Source organism: Panthera leo, chromosome B3 (assembly GCF_018350215.1).
Source record: "Panthera leo isolate Ple1 chromosome B3, P.leo_Ple1_pat1.1, whole genome shotgun sequence".
Lineage (NCBI taxonomy): Eukaryota > Metazoa > Chordata > Mammalia > Carnivora > Felidae > Panthera > Panthera leo.
In genome coordinates this window covers 106,586,787-106,603,363 of record NC_056684.1, presented here as the reverse complement: position 1 = coordinate 106,603,363, position 16,577 = coordinate 106,586,787, and the positions used below count along the sequence as shown (strand labels likewise).

At 32.7% G+C, this 16,577-nt stretch overlaps 1 protein-coding gene across 3 annotated transcripts in view; it reads right to left on the bottom strand.

Moving 5' to 3' along the window:
- Window positions 1–841: 841 nt before the first annotated feature.
- PPM1A (protein phosphatase, Mg2+/Mn2+ dependent 1A) overlaps window positions 842–16,577 on the bottom strand; it is a 50,787-nt gene continuing 35,051 nt past the window's right edge. For all 3 annotated transcript variants that reach the window (XM_042943408.1, XM_042943409.1, XM_042943410.1), the window contains 4 exons: window positions 14,371–14,488; window positions 10,139–10,247; window positions 8,698–8,755; window positions 842–7,743 (listed from right to left, as the gene is read on the bottom strand). In XM_042943408.1, coding sequence (XP_042799342.1) covers window positions 7,714–7,743; window positions 8,698–8,755; window positions 10,139–10,247; window positions 14,371–14,488 — 315 coding nt within the window. In that variant the 3' untranslated portion in view covers window positions 842–7,713. The remainder of the gene's footprint in view (window positions 7,744–8,697; window positions 8,756–10,138; window positions 10,248–14,370; window positions 14,489–16,577) is intronic.

The window sequence follows — 16,577 nt, the reverse complement described above, 5'->3', positions numbered from 1 at the left end:
TCTAGGAGACCCAAGCCTCTACTAAACTATAGCAGAGGACACATACGCAGTATGTTGAGGTAAGCCACTATCTAGGTAACAGTACAACTATTAAACAATCTTATAAAAAGCTTTCTAGATACTCTGAATCACCTTGTACAAGGTATCAGAGAAATTAATATGAATTTCACTAGACAACATGTAGCAGCTGAGTCCAAATCGCTTACCCATGTCTGGCAAGTGGCTGGTTTTGAGACAAGTAAACAAAATGCTGTAGAGGGCATGCAAGCTAAGCTTGTCTGGGGCAGTTCGCCTAAGAATAGATTTTTCAACTTGAATCAAAATTTCTGTGATTTGATGGGAATTTCAATCTAAGCAATTAAGTGATAGCAAGGAAAGAGCACCCTAATATTCGTTGCTCGGTAAATAATAGCTTAAAGGGAAAAAAAATAATTGAAATAAACAATTTTTACTTAAAAAAAAAAAACCACAACAAACCCTACCTTCAATGTTTAAAAGAATTACAAAAAAACCAAAACCCCAGGACACAAAACTGCACTTTGACACGTGAACATGTACTCATTACATGTGAGCCAAATAAACTTATTTGCCTCAACCCTCATTTCCAAGACTTCCCACCTTTAATTAATTAACGTGTTTTCATTATACATTTCACAATGAAAATAGGTTTTGCAGTTCCTGGAACTTCACTTACATCACTAATTCGGTGTACTTTAAAATCCCTCTAATTATGCAAGCCTATAAAGTAAGTCACACTTTCAGACATGAACACAGGTAATACAAAATACCAGAATTAGCAGAAGCATCAAAGCACACAGACACGCACACACACTGCTGCTATGACGTGAGCACTACATCAGGGATACTCAATGGGTAAGGCCTTTTCCAGACCACTTCCAATTCCTAATCTCAACTCTTCAAGAGAGTAAGAAATATTTATCATCTGTAAGAAGACAAATGTAAATGTTCTTGCCAAAGAACTTCTTTGTTTCTGGAATGTTTTTATGAAAACCATCATTTCAAACTTGCTTTCAGTACTCTTCCTAAAATCAAGAAGGCACAAGACTATCAGTTCCATCTTCTTTAGCCAATTAACCAAATTCAGTTGAACAAAAATTCTCTTAATTTGTCCTAATAACTTCGAATTTTCCACATTTCTAGGCAGAACAAAAATGCTGCTTGCAATATCAAACAATCATAAATACACACACATTATGCAATTGCCTGTTTATTTAGTGGCACCAGTTTTGCAAACTAGAAATTATTTCTACTTTTCATCTCACATACAATCTGCAACCATTCACAGGCTGAATGCAATTTCTTCAACAGACTTGAAAACAAAAAGTACATTCTTAAAATTAGGACTGAATTCACATGTCTTCTTTGGACCAAGAAAATGGTACATAATACAAAATATACATTTATGGAATTTCTTTAAAAGTTTGGATCACATAAACAGCAAACAGTGGGTGAGTTAACTGTGGAGAATTTCATTATACACTGTTTAGGAAAAGTATTTCTGCAGTTGTATTAGTTTTACATTTATAGATTTTTAAAAAATGAATCTATGTATAATACAACATGCTTTTAACATGTACATGGACTCTCCACTTGTAACATTTATACAAATTAAGTGAAATAAACCATTTCAAGAGTGAAACCAACTACTATTGGGGCATATTACTACAAACAAGATACTTCCTGCGGATATGCTGATGTCTTCGTGAAGGGCTAACCAAGCAAGACAATGGTTTCTGTTTCAAAATTCCCACACATGGGAATTAAATAAGCTGTAACTGAACATCCAACTTGGGCAACAAATGAGACAAGCTAATCAATTTTTTCATGGTCGTTACATTTTAGTAGAAATCCCATTAATCCTGTACATTGATGGCCATATGTTACATCCTATTTTAACATTCTATATCAGTAAGTAAATACCTAATACCCTAGAATCTGAAGTGAATTAAACATTTAATGAACTCTAAAACTAGGAAGCTCAAAATTTTAAAACCTGAGTGCGATCAGACAGTTAAATGTCTTGTGAATATACTATATTTGCACTATGCAGGTCAGAAACATTCCAAACTTTCAATCTCCATCTTACCTCTTTTGAATTTCAAAAGTGGCAAACTTAGAGTGATGTTATCCTCCAAAACTGGTCCAAATAAGATTATTTTATTCACCTTTAATTACTCTTTCCCCCAAAATACCACCTTTAAAAAGGGTATTTTAATATCAGATTCTAGCCTAGGCTCCCATCCACCTCCTCTCTCTCAAAAAGTTAAACACTTCCTTAAATTACTCAAATTATTTTGACACCTTTGAAATATTTTTTACGGGCTTTTTGCAGGAAAAAAAGGCTGATGAACCCCTTCAATATTGTAAACTTTGGGGAGTTAGGTACATTATATGAATTTTCCTGGGTAAGGAAGTTCCTAGGATTCATCATTTTCAAAGGGCCTGGGAACCTAAAAAGTTAAGAATTGTTCCTAAAATGGATTTGTAGCACTCACTATACCTAATTGAAATATTACTAATTTTGTCCTGTGTCTACAATCTCCTACACCAATCTTACTTCAGGTAGTACAATACAAACACAAATGTTACTCAATGTCTTCTACTGGACCAGGACGACTATGGAAAAGAAAGGAAAAACATTAAATTTTTCTGAATATTTAATTCGATGAGAAAGCTAATAGAAACCGAGGTTTGGAGCAATTAAAAGACCGAAAGGATTGGGTTTTGTGGTGAATAAACATTTGCATTTATTTTTTCTGTTTTTAAGTTGAAGCAGCAGTATTTTTGTTTATCATTATCTCCCTTGATGGAAAATCAAATGATCTGAAGAAGCAAAGGTTGGTTCTTGCCGGTTTATGTAACAGTTCTTAATAGACAGCCTGGCTAGAGGAAGATCTCTCTATGGCTTTTACAACAATTAAGAGTAATCCTCTCTGTCCTCCTCACTGGCATCTCCCAAATTTTCTTTTTTTCGGCCCAGTTTTATACAGTAGAAATTGGCCTTGGTGAAGTAATGCCCTAAACTCTTGCTCAAGAAAATGGAATCAGCCTGCTTACGTTTGAAAAAGAGACAGAGAGACAACCACCACAAAGAGGGCAGTAGAGGAAATAAAGCAACATTTCGTGCTGGATAAGGGAGGGAAAAAAGTCACTTCTTTGTTACATCAATCCAAACAACATTTTCCCCCATCTAATAAAATGCAAGTTAGTCAACTATAATTTCAATACATCTGAGTGTTTCTAGTTGGCGCACTCCTACCTGCTGGTAATATAACCAGAAAAATACGAGAGCAGAGGCCACTAGGTTAATACATAAAGCAGGTAAAAGGGAAAGAATGAGTGAAGGTGAACAAATGGAGAAATGTTCATTTGACAATCAAGTGGAACCAAATGCCTCTCATCATTTCTGATGGCATTCTGATTATCAGTAATAACTAACACTTGAGACTTAACTATTCTGACCTACAAAACAATACAGTATTATACTCGCAACATTTAGAAAATGTATCCTTAAATATTTCAAGCATATTCTAAAGTAATATAGAATTTAAAAATACAATCCAAAACTCATGGCACATTATTGAAGAAAATAAAGTAAAATTATGCTTCTAAAGTTTTAAACTATAAAGAACTCCTCCTAATGCCTAAAAGAAAAACTAATGAGAGGACTAGATCACTCAGTTACAAAATGGTCATCTCACCGGCAGTATCTGCAAGCAAAAGTATGAAACTCTTTAAGGTTCCTTCAAAGAAAAACCTCAAAAGAGAAACATTTATGTACTGAAATATTTACATATTTTCTACTACCAAATCCTAATATAATACTGTACAAATAACAAAACATTATAGGCTTATACCTCTAATTCAAATTTTATGAATTAAAAGTATACATCATGAAATTCAAAATTAAAAAAGAAAACCTATAACCAATTTTGTCACTTCTTTCAGAAATCACAAATTGAATTCACATATGAACTTGTCCAGTAAAGATGGGCAGTGAAATTATTTTTAAAAATTAACACATATAATCATTTGGCTAAAACTAGATATTAATGGCAGTGTGTTTCAAAGAAACAGAATTTTTCTTAAATTTAGCTGTCTGTATATAGCAGGAAACTAATTTTATAGCAGGAGTAGTAAAAGGCCATTTGTTAAAGGTAGTCAAGCATACTGAATAGATTTGAGCCTCATCAGTCCTATATTATTACTATGCTGAGCAAAATTTTCTTTTGAATGAGATTTTAACTTTGGGGAGAGGAAAACAAATGGAAGTTTTCAAGTGAATAATGGAAGCATAAATGAGCTCTTTAGGACAGAGACCTGCCTTATTCAGGAAAATTATCTGGCAGACAGTAGGAGGGTGACAGCTATTTTTTTTTTTTTTTTTGGATGAGTGATTCAGTTATAATATTAACATATGTTAGATTATAAATTCTACTCAAATGTAAACTCCTTGAGGGCAAGGATCTAGTCATTTCTTTATAGTTCCAAGCTACTTCGCCTAGAACAGTGTTTTGCAGATAACACTCAATATGTTTTGTGAGAAAGCTGATTAGTGGAATTAATATGTGGTCAGATGGATGATCACTAAAAATGCTAGTATAACTCAGATTATTTGAATTACATAATTTATTCTTTAATCTAAATTTCTTAATGTAGTAATAAAAAATAAGTGGCTGGAGCAGTATACTAATTGCATAGTACTCTAGAAGCAAGCATTATAATTAAAAATGTTTGAAATAGTTCTAAAGCTAAATAAGAAAAATACCATTTGGATTTTGTAAAGTTAATGCTAATATTGAGAACTGCTTCTGTTATCTATAAAAGTATATTCCTTAACAAAGTGGAAATTAAGAGAGCTTACTGCTACGACAGTAAGAGACCAGTGAAATTTTTTAATGTTAGGGTTAAGAGTCTGCTACACAAAATGAATTTCCTATTACAAGCAGCAAAATGAGTTCATCCTAAGAAAACACTTAAATGAAAGTACATTTTGAATGGTATATTATCATCACAAAAGAACTTTCACCCTCCAAAGAAAATAACATACAACACATTGAAAAATTTTGAGGCATTGCCCTGAGATGCTAATTAGCACACAAAAGGGGGTTGGGAGGGCAAGAACTTAAGTGGTACAAAAATGAAGTGCACCATAGAGGTGCAAAAGTGCCTTTTAAACGTGTGGTCGGTTCCCACCACCACCATTACCCCCAGGAATCAAGAACACACACAGTCTGCTATAATAATGGATACTTCCTTTTTTATAATGAAAGGTTATATCTAGTATGGCAATGCTGACTCATGTGGAAAAGATTTAGTCTTCTCAGAGAACATTTAATAGTTTTCTCTCACTTCCAAGCTTCATTTCAGTACTAATAATTTTAACAGAGGAATAGCTTAACTTCCTCTTTTTTATTTAAAAACTCTCAAAAAAAAAAGCTCTAAATATGCTGTTATGGTTTGAAATATAGCTCTCCATCACATATTTTAACTTGTGATTTATGATTTTGCAGATCAAAATCCAATTCAAAGTTTTGCAATTTCTAGAACTAAAAAATACAGTTTACTTAAAAAATTAAGAACCTGGCTTCTTATAATAGGAATTTAGTTTTCAGTACTAGTATGTCTGGTAATCACTCTATACTAGAAGCATTGTATTCATTAAATGCACACTGAGATGCTTGCAAAGCCATAACTTAGAACATTATCATACTTCGCACTCTACCACAGATTTAGACACTGAGCATTTATTTGTAAGTATGGAATTGGTTCTGTAATTCCAACTTATGAATTTCTAAATATAAATAGTACTTGTTTTTCTTCATTCATGCTGGATTGAGATATAAATTAAATACAATTAAATTACATTTAATCGCCTCACAAATAAGGGGGATAATGAAAAGATTTTGCTGGTATGTAACTACTTAAATCTGAGACATTTCACATTACTTTTCCCACTACTCCCCTAACTTTACATTAGTTTTAAGGCTATATATACAAATATGTATATTTCCAAGTTAGGGAAAAAACAAATGTAACAAAGTTGATTATACTACCTTTTATACACAGAGTTTTGATTTTGTATTCAATGTTGTATTGTAATCTTACATTTTAATAATTTCTAGTGGGGAATCTGCCTACTGAATGATTAAATTACACGGCAATAAATACAATATTCAACCTAAAGAGACAAAAATACAGAAGGGCACAAAACAGTAGTCTTTTCAACGTGACAGATTTTAAAACTTACTTTCACATGCTTAATCAGAGGAATTTAAGCCTAAATTAAATTAGGTTATTTTTATATCTACAATTCCTTAAGCTTCGAATGTTATTTTTAAAGGCCAACAGCTAAATATTAGCAACATGCTCTATTTCAAATCACAAATACATCTTAACTACTTGGATTCTAAAGACATGAGTCCATTAAAAATCACAGGCAAACACACGCACGTGCACACACGCGCACACCCACCCACCCACCCACACACACGCACACCCCTACTATAGAGTGTTAGATTGTCAAGCTCTGACAATTATTTTAATTAAACAGTAGGCAAATTCAAGCTGATACACATAGAATGAAAAATAAGCAGCCAGAAAGAAACCCATTAAAAAACAGATCAAGAAACAACAGAGATTTAAATCTTTTAGTCTTTCTAATGGAAGGGAAACAGTTCCATCTGTGCCGTGAGTAACATTATTTCCCAATTAAAAGAGACAAACATCTTTCCCCACGAGAAACTTCTCACTTACAATGGCATGGTGTTTTAAAAGGGCGGGGTAAAGGAGGAATTACACATACATGATTAAATTTCTTGTTTGTTAAATCAAGCTTTATTGATAAAATGGAATTCAGAATACCTTACTAGGAACAGCAGCAGGCCCAGCCAATCATGATAGCAAAAATGTGGCAGTCTCCTACTATACGTAGGAAGCTGCTGCTTATCAATTAGTAATTCAATGTAAGGACTTGGAAAAGAGGTGCAAAGAATCAAGGCATTTCAGCCCCAAGATTGATATTCTTATGAATATACTGTATTACCTGCAATACTCCTGGCAACAAGGAGAGAACCACCTAGACGACAGTTAAATGAAGGGACCAGCTTTATCAACAGTGCCAACCCCACTGCCAAAACATGAAGACAGTTTTCAGTTAACTCCCTGGATGTCCGGCTTTGTAAGATTTGGGAATTCTTCTCCATAGTCATGTGCACATTTGAGTGCCTAGCTGACATGGCTGCTGCTCTCCCTGTCCCAACCCCAAGTCCAAACACAACATGACTTGAAAGGGCTATATATCTGTTGCATCACACAACAAGCCAAACATTTGTTTGTAACTCTGATAGTGATTTAAAGCAGTTCATAATTAAATATGAGCATTTTGTACAAGGACAATTACACTTTACAAAAAACAAAATCATACAACAAAAATTGCTGGAGTCTGATTTACAACATGAATTATGGTTTGAAATCACGTTTACATAAGTCTCAAATTTACAAAAAAAAAAAAAAAAAAACAATCAGTTCTGGGCTAGCTGTTGTACTGCTGAAGTTCTCTGGTGTGATCCACTCTCACCCATGACACATGTCCTTCTTTAAAGTTGAGGAGGGATGTTTAAAAGGTTCAAGGAAGTTGAGCTGTACTCTCCTTTGGAGGTGAAGGTAAACTCCATGGCTAGATGAGCAGTTTTACCACATATCATCAGTCGATGTAGAATCCTTTATAAAAGGAAACAAAGCAAAAGAAGGAACTACATTAAAGCTGAGAGGTGCCAAAGCACATTACTCTCGGGATAATGCAGCAAGATAAGGTTTTGTAAAGTTGACATTCAGTCTATAAATGCTTTCAAAGTATGTAAGTGTGTGTGTGTCTAATATGAAGTATCAGTATTCAAGTTGTTCAAAAAATCTGTTTTGGAGTAAAATATTTAAAATATGATTTTACCATGAGGTGGACCAAATGTATTTCTAAACCATATAATAAAAATTTCTTATTTTCTTCAATTAAAACCCAATTTATTTTTAGACCACTTTTATAAACTTTTATTACACAAGAAGAGATTAAGACCTCAAGTCATAAGAGATGTAAGGAATACAGATGTGAGCAGTATATATTTTTGAGCTGTGCCCAAATGATTTTTAAGTTACCACTTTTCTGTAAACACCATACTGCAACAGAATCCTAACAGGAAACTGGAGAATAGGGCATTCTTTTCACGTAAGTAGAATTCTCTACTTTAGTATTTAAATGAAGTATATACTTCAGGGTTTTCAGACAAGGTATTTCCAAACATAAAAACTATTCAGTGGAGCTGGGCAATCTGAAGTACTATTGTAGCTCCGTATAAAACTCAGAATAATTCAAGATTCTGAGCAACTTCAAAAAAAAACATTTAGTGGAGACAAACCTTCTGAAGTTGATTGCTTGCCGAGGCTTAAAAAACCAGCAATAATTCAAAGGGACTTTCTTCTTTTTTGAGAGAGGTGGCCACTCACCATGACTATGTCCTCAATCACGAGAACTTTGGTGCACCCAGAGTTCAGAACAATCAATCAGGGGTGTGTGTAAGGGCAAATGGGTACAGTGAACAGCTCTGCAAAATACAGGTACGAGGGTGTGCACATTTAGAGTGGAGGGGAAGGAGAAGCAGAGGGAGCGAAAATGCTACTTACAGTGTCATCATTTTTGTAAGGATTCAGTCTATTGTAAACGGCTTCAATTACATTCCGCCTAAATTCAAAAAAATGCAGAAAGTTAATTCTTTAGAGCACAGAACTGCTTAATAACTCATAGGTGCTCATTAAAATGTCAGATAATCTTACACTTAGAAATTATTTTAATTCTATTTCTTACTGTCAATAAGTGATCCACTTTAAGATATTTGAACCCCAATGTTAAACTAGATGTGAATTTATTCTAAAATGTAACATTCCACCAACCCAATTAATAGAAGACTGAAAGTCATGGTTTAAAGAAAAAAATCAGTCAGTAGGGTTAACTTCACTTGAACTGGCTTATGTGGTTATGACTCAGCAGTGATGCTAGTCTTAAGATATAATAGTAACACATTCTGGTTAAGAGTTGAACGTTAGTTTTGAAATAGAAGTAACGTCAACATCTGCTGTGGTAAAATAATTTGGATAAATTTTTACATTTGAATTTCTGCTTTTTGTAATGCCCCCTTTAAAAAGCTCTATAAAACAGAAATGTCAAATATGACATTTTCCCTGCAAAGTCTAGGAATTAATTTTTGAATAATATTTTGTTAAAAAATCTGTAGTGGTATTATAAGTTATAGCCTCCCTACTTCCAAAATTGATTTGAAGCAATTTTATAGACAGTCATTTCACAGAAGGTCCCATTGGAAGAAAAGAAATAAAAGCTTCAAACAGGAATTTTTACAATTTCTATTTAGACAAATGATCATAAGGAACCTGGCTTCATTTCTATAACACAGTAGAAAATCAAGGAAATTGTCAATATATCTTTGTAGGTCAATTATATGGATAGTTAAGGTACAAATGCTTGATTTATAAAATTTCCTACAAAGATGTAAGCTTAATATTTAACACAAATTAGTCCAGTTCTGTGAACTGAGGTGCACATAGAAGAAGGCAAGAAATGCTTCCTCCTATCTTCCCTCACAACAAAATCCACCCAACCAGGAATCAACAACCAAAAACACTGGGAAAATCAGAGATACAGAAAAATGGCCCAGATGGAGGAAGAGAAAAATGCTTATCCCTGGGGTGCTAAATTATCCAGGGATCAACAAAATCAAATTACAATAGCAGCAATAAAAATGAAAATTGTAGTGCTATGTAATTTAGCTTAAAAAATTCTTTCACTATATTATACTTATGCTACATGAGGAAGTCAATGTAACCCACGTCTCCACTAAAGACGGCCTTCAGTGTAATAAGTTACAAACAATGACATCCTGACACCTGTTCTGAACAAGCACCATGTGCCATTAATAATGAAAAACACTGAACTGCGGTTAAACATCCTGAAGATCACTTCAGAAATTAGGTAAATACACATTTGATCAATGAACACCTAATATTTTTATGTACTGAGACAAATTTTAAGAGTGTGCAGAATGTAACTTACTTGCTTGCCAATTCACCCCCCGGTGGGAGGCTGGGGATGTTCTCACTTGCTAATGTGCGCATCACATGGACTAAGTCAGGGACGCCTTCCCCCTGCTTCTTTATGATTTCTGGGAATCAGAAGTACTTTTTTTGTAAGTGTTATTCAAATTTAATTAAAAAAAAAAAAACGAAACAAAGATAACTTAGGTTTTTAAAGATGGCATTTACCACATCTGAGATTTTCTAAGCTGGTATTAGAAAAAAAATTAAGTTGACTTTTGAAAATTTATGACAAAGGGATGCACAAAATGACACACAAAAATGAGATACTTTCCAGATTAACTTGAAAGAATGAAAATGAACAAGATAAACATGTGAAAAAATTTTCATGTTAAAATCAATGCATTACCTAATCAAGGATATAGGTATAAAAATGAAATGCCAACTAGTTTACTTTGGAGGAGGTCAACTCCTCTCTTTACACTAGAAACATGTTTCCTGAATTTTACACAGATTTAAAAAAATAATTTCAAAATTTGAAAGGAAAAAAACCCTTTAAGTATAGGGGAATTTATTGATTATATACTAACCCAAATCATTTTTACATGTTTACATTTGCAAAACGATACTTAAGTAGCATGTGCAGATTAGGTTATATAACTGAATACCACTCACAGCTTAGTTTTTGTCTGAAGTAACTTTAGGCAATAAACAGATATATAATACCATTTCTTTAGTTGATTATTTGAACAAGGCATACAGAATGGAAAAAAGTCTAAATTTCATAACTTTTAATTTGATAAACCATACAACTGCATTTTAAATTGTTAATTTCAAAACATCCAGTTACTAAATGGGTATAGTGATATGATCTGCAGTGTTGCCATGTAGATGCATACTGTTCCTCATACCACAGAATACCAACAGTTACGTACAAAAGTCTTAACTCTCAGACTAAATCTTTACATGGGAGTTTCAGCGTATTTACTCTAAACGCAAGATCATACCAAACGTATCTGTAAATTAAAGGTTCAAGTTTTATTCAATTTTCTGTTTTTAAATGTTTATCCTAAGAGATTCTCTTTGTCATCATTAGGGCAATAAAATTATCATTCTAGTTCTCAATTTGTAAATACCCTTGAAAGTCACAATGCATATAAAGATCTTCTGTCTTCTGATCAGGTTTTAAAATACTATTTCCTCATTAAAGCCGCATATTAAAAGACAGACATTGCTACCCGTATTTCTTTAAATGGCTCAAATTGTCCTTTTGGAATTAAGGCCAAATTTTACCGTGTATTAATTTTTTGCCTTTTTTTTTTTTTTTTTTTTAACCAGTCTTAAATCTGAACAAAAAGCAAGGATCTCAGATTTGGTTTGCCAAGTTCCTTTATTGTATAATCTTTAACATCTAGTATATTTATTCTACATAGTTCTAATGCTGGAAATCTGCCGTACAAAAATAAAGGGTTTTGATGTTTACCTAAGCTGCACAATTTCACAATCTAAAGCTGTAATACACTTAACATACAGTCTCTGCTAAGCCAACACAATTATTGGATAGATAACTAAATACAATAGAAATGAACACTGATGATAAATTCAATCAATGATAGTTTCAGGTCTAAAAAACATTACCTTAATTCATCTATATTTGATGTACCTTACATCTCCTCTGTTAAAATATATATTTGGGTATTTTAATTGTGAAGAAAATTACAGGAAGACAAATTCTTTAAAAAAAAATGAATGTAAGTCTTTAAAAACAGTTAATATCTCCTATTCCACATGGGACAGTAATACATTTAAACTGTCTTACCATTAATACTATACTAGCATTGCCTCTTCTGCTTTTAAAAAGGAAAACAAAATGAATCTTAAGAAATATTCCTTTAATTGCTGTTGGACTATACATTTTAATTAGAACTGTAAAAAGACTGAATGTTTACTAAAGAATATATATGTATAGAAGATGTCTCTCACACTCACATATAAACACATTCTACTCTTCCCCACTCCACTTCACACCAAGTTTGAGGGATTCTAGTATTTATCTCCAAATTAGCAACTTTAAAGCTTGGGCAGTCAGCAGCAAAGATTTAAAAAATATATGTGTAGAAGAAGAACAATCTTACATTGGCTTAAAAGGACCACAACCTTAAGTAATGTGGTTTAAATTATGAGCTGAATCTTTTCACAACCCTACAGAGTCAAGTATTTAGAAGGACACAGATAACAGGAGAGCTGAAAAGCCTTTTCTCTTTTCTACGGTGTGGACAGAGAAGCCAAAAGTATTCAAAGCAAATAAAATGAGGTTTGATAGGTCACAGCAATTTTGAAGGCATGTATTTAAAAAAATAAAGAAAAAAGAAGAGAATATTCAGTGCCTGTTCTGGAAGCTGAATGCAGTCTTTTTTTCTTAGAACAACTTTTGCAATTTAAATAGTTACATTCTGTGTTTTAAAATATAGTAGCAATTTTAATGTAATATATTTATTCTCTAGTTGTAGTCTTATCAAATCTATCTCAATAAGGAATATAAAATTTAACTTCTGACACAATAATCTTAAATTGAATGGTACAAGTATAACACTTCAACATATCAAAAATATTGAGTATTGATGTAAACTCTGTTCAGGTGGCAATCCTTGCTGGATAAAAAGCAATATAAAACTTAATATTGTAACATAAAATTATGTATCTAAAGCAATTATTTAGAATTGCACCAAAAACTTAAAGAGTGCATACTAAAAGTTGTATTTCAAAAATGTGACCCTATTTCATAGCAAATAAAACTGAAGTATTTATTCTTTATATCAATAAGAAAACATGTACACCCAAGTTAAAGTGCCAATAAATCAAATACCAATTTATCCCAATACAGATTCTTACGGTTTCATTTTTCCACTAACCAGCAGTTTGAATCAATGTGAAATAACTTGGTAGCATTCTAAATATTTTATTTTACTGTATTATATATATAAATAACATATCAAAATGACTCATTTAAAATATAAAAAATTCCAAGATCCTTGGATAATAGTGAGAAAACAAAGTCATTGAATAAGTAGGTCCAATGAATGAAATAGTAAATAGTACATACATACACTAGATATATCGCTATCAAGTGGGGGGAGAGCAATAAAAACAAAACAGCAGCTCCAGATAGTACTGAAAATCAAAACCAATCATGATTCTAGTATCAGACTGATAATTGATATCAAACAGTAAAAAGGGAGAAAACAAAATTAAAGTGCATATTAATTTTAATAATGCAGGCACAGCAGGATATAATAGTGTGTAGGTCAATGCTTACATGCTCTTAGATCTTTAACGTGCAAATTCATAACATTAGGAGCCCAAAATGTATTTTAACGCTTTTATAGGCATGTTAAGTTTTTCTTCTTAAAGAAACTGCATAATATACATGCTTACTGCATATATGCAGTGAAATGCAATTCTCTGGGGAGACTTAGCATTTATATCAAGTAGTAGCTGAGTAAAAGGTTATATATTTTCAAATGTTTAAAGCCATTACACTTGACAGTTACAGACATCTTTCTAATTGTCTCAAAATAATTTGCAGAATTATGACAAATCCACTGCTGGAACTCCCAATAAAATGCTGATTTTATTCTATTCAGCATTTGCATTTCTGCCAAGTAGAGACCTAGCATATCTTCTATTCAGGTCTATGTTATCTCGATGAGGCAGTTTATGTCTTATGTCTTCAAGTCTTTAAACTTGAAACAGTTTAAAATAAATTTTTAAAAGCTGTGGCACATGAAAGTTGCTAATAACCAGGCTGTGATCTTCAAGTTATTGAAAAAAAAAAGTCCTAAAAATCTTAAATTCATATACATAGCTTTACACAAAAAGATGGTATTCAAATTATCACCATCATAAACAATCTGTTCATCATTAAATAAATCACAAATCAGACTTTCCTGGCATAAAATTACTCATGCCAGTGAATTCATCAAGAATTTTAAAGCACACAGTTTTTAGCCTTTTTAAACAAAAGTATCCTGAACAGAACGCACAGCGCCACATTAGTTCTTATTTCTATTATAACTGTGATAGGACAATCAAAAACATCTGAACAGTGACTACAGAAATGCCCTTTCCCACCTTTGTACACTAAACACTAAATGTCAAAGGCATGTAAGGTCTAAAAGCTAAAATATTAAAGTTTGATTGTGTTGAGGTTTTTCTTTAAGAAAGCTACTTATTTTTTGTTAAATGATCCACCTTCTACTCTGCTTTCCAGGTACTTGTCCAATTCTGCCTCCTTCTTCACTGCTTCTGGTGATACTTTGGGTGCATTTGGGAAACAGATCAATATCACACTCATGTTGTCTCGACTTCCCTAGGAAGAAAAAAGTTTGAGAAATATTATGCTTTCTTCTTGCTCTTTAAAGCTTTGAGAATCTTTATAGCCACGACAATTTTAATTATACTTGTTCTAGTAAAAAATATACACCTATGGTTTTTAAGGAGAAAAAAATACGCATACGTGGAGAGGCACCCCCCCGCCATACACATAATAGTACGTATGGTATACAGTATACCTAACACTCCAAAACACAGAAGAAACACTACAGGCTAACCTCCACTGCAACAATCATTTTTTTAAATGCTATAAAAAAAAATATTGCCGAACATTTACTACTGGTGGCCTACTTAACTTGCAGTGATACCTAACCCGAATACATGTACATACTCACTCAACAAAACAGAAAATTCTAGTGGTATTCCTTACAAGAGGATTTGATCTGTAGTTACATGTATGCTTGACAAATTTATATTTAAAATGAATCATAATAAATTATGGGGCTAATTAACTTGCTTCATAATAGAAACATGAAATTAAAAGTAAAAATACATGTATATAGTTTATAAAACAGTTTTTAACTTTCGTAAGTTAAAAACAACTGACTTTTTAGGAAGTACATTAACTTTTAAAGACACCTAGGTATTCAAAATGTTATAATTAAAATACTCGAATCAATGGTAGCCTCCCCATACTCCTCTTCCTATTGGGAACTGGAGTTAACTTTTACATGTTAAGTATTTGATGCCTCTGTATGGGAAAACTGACCTTATAACATTAGTTTAAGCAAACCATACAAAGAATTTAATATTAAAAAGAATCTTGGAGAAAAACAGTATAAAATGTGGCAAATGATAAGGTACTGAATAATTTTTAAAATGGAGTGGAATGCAGAAGAAATAAAGTGGAAGTTGAGTCATAATTTACTAGTTTCTGAATGCGATAATTCTCTCAAGAAAACAGCTTTGAATTTAGCTAACAACTACTTAATTCTCAAGAGCTACAGAATAAGACCAACAAATGGATACTACTTTTATGCATACTAAAAGGGACAAAAAAACACAAGCATCACTGTTCATCATTGTTCGCCTCTCATCAAATTCAGAAATTAACAGTGTGCACTATTAAGTTGTTGCTCTACTGATTTTTTGTAACATGTGTTGGATGTTACATAAACTTGATTTGTATTGGATGTTACATAAACCTGATTACTAAGTATGATCAGATTTTAATTAAGATTTTAGGTAGAGCTGACTGTATGCTTATAAAACTACACAGAACATTAGATGACTTTCATTTTCTGCACGTTGAAAGAAAATCATATAAGTAGCCTCAGAGAGTTTTATAAAATCAACATTTGCTGGGGGGAAAAACAAAATCAAAGAATTAGTTAATGAACACTACTGACAAAAAATTTAATTCCTCAATAGCCCTGTGAGTTAGATACTATGGTCTCCGTTCAAAAGCTGAGAAAGGTTGAACACTTTGTCCAAGACTGTAGAGTACAAAAGTAACAGAGGTAAGCCTGATTCAAGGCCTGACTCTTAAGTATGCTTCCTCTTGCTTCAGCTTCCTCACCTGTAAAATAAAGGGGCTGACCTGGCTCATCTGTATATATTACCCCTTTGGATCCTCCCCAACAACCCCAGTGACAGTATAATAATCTCTCTTACCTTTTTTACAATGATAGAAACTGATTTTTTCCACACAGCTTAAATAGCTTACCTGAAGTCATAGTCTCAGACCAAGTTCTTCTGACTCCATGTCCAAGGCTATTCTTATTACATCACACCAATGATCACTAAATTCTTTGCTGGTGCTACAGATTCATTACACCATAGTCTCAAAGTACATCCATGAATATACTGAGATATCACATGATAAAAATAAAATATTAAAATTCTAAAATGCTTTTCAATTATAGACAAAGGCCTAACCCTCCCTTTCCTTTTAAAACATGCACTTCTGATGTGATCTTTTTGCCTTTGATAATCTTCCACAATACTGAAAGACTCAAGTAGTAATGGTTAGTAAAAGACCATTCAGATCATAACTCTTGCATATTTGGTAATTTATTTCTAAAAAATGTTCCTAAATTTTCCTAATTGGTAAAGAGTATCCTGCA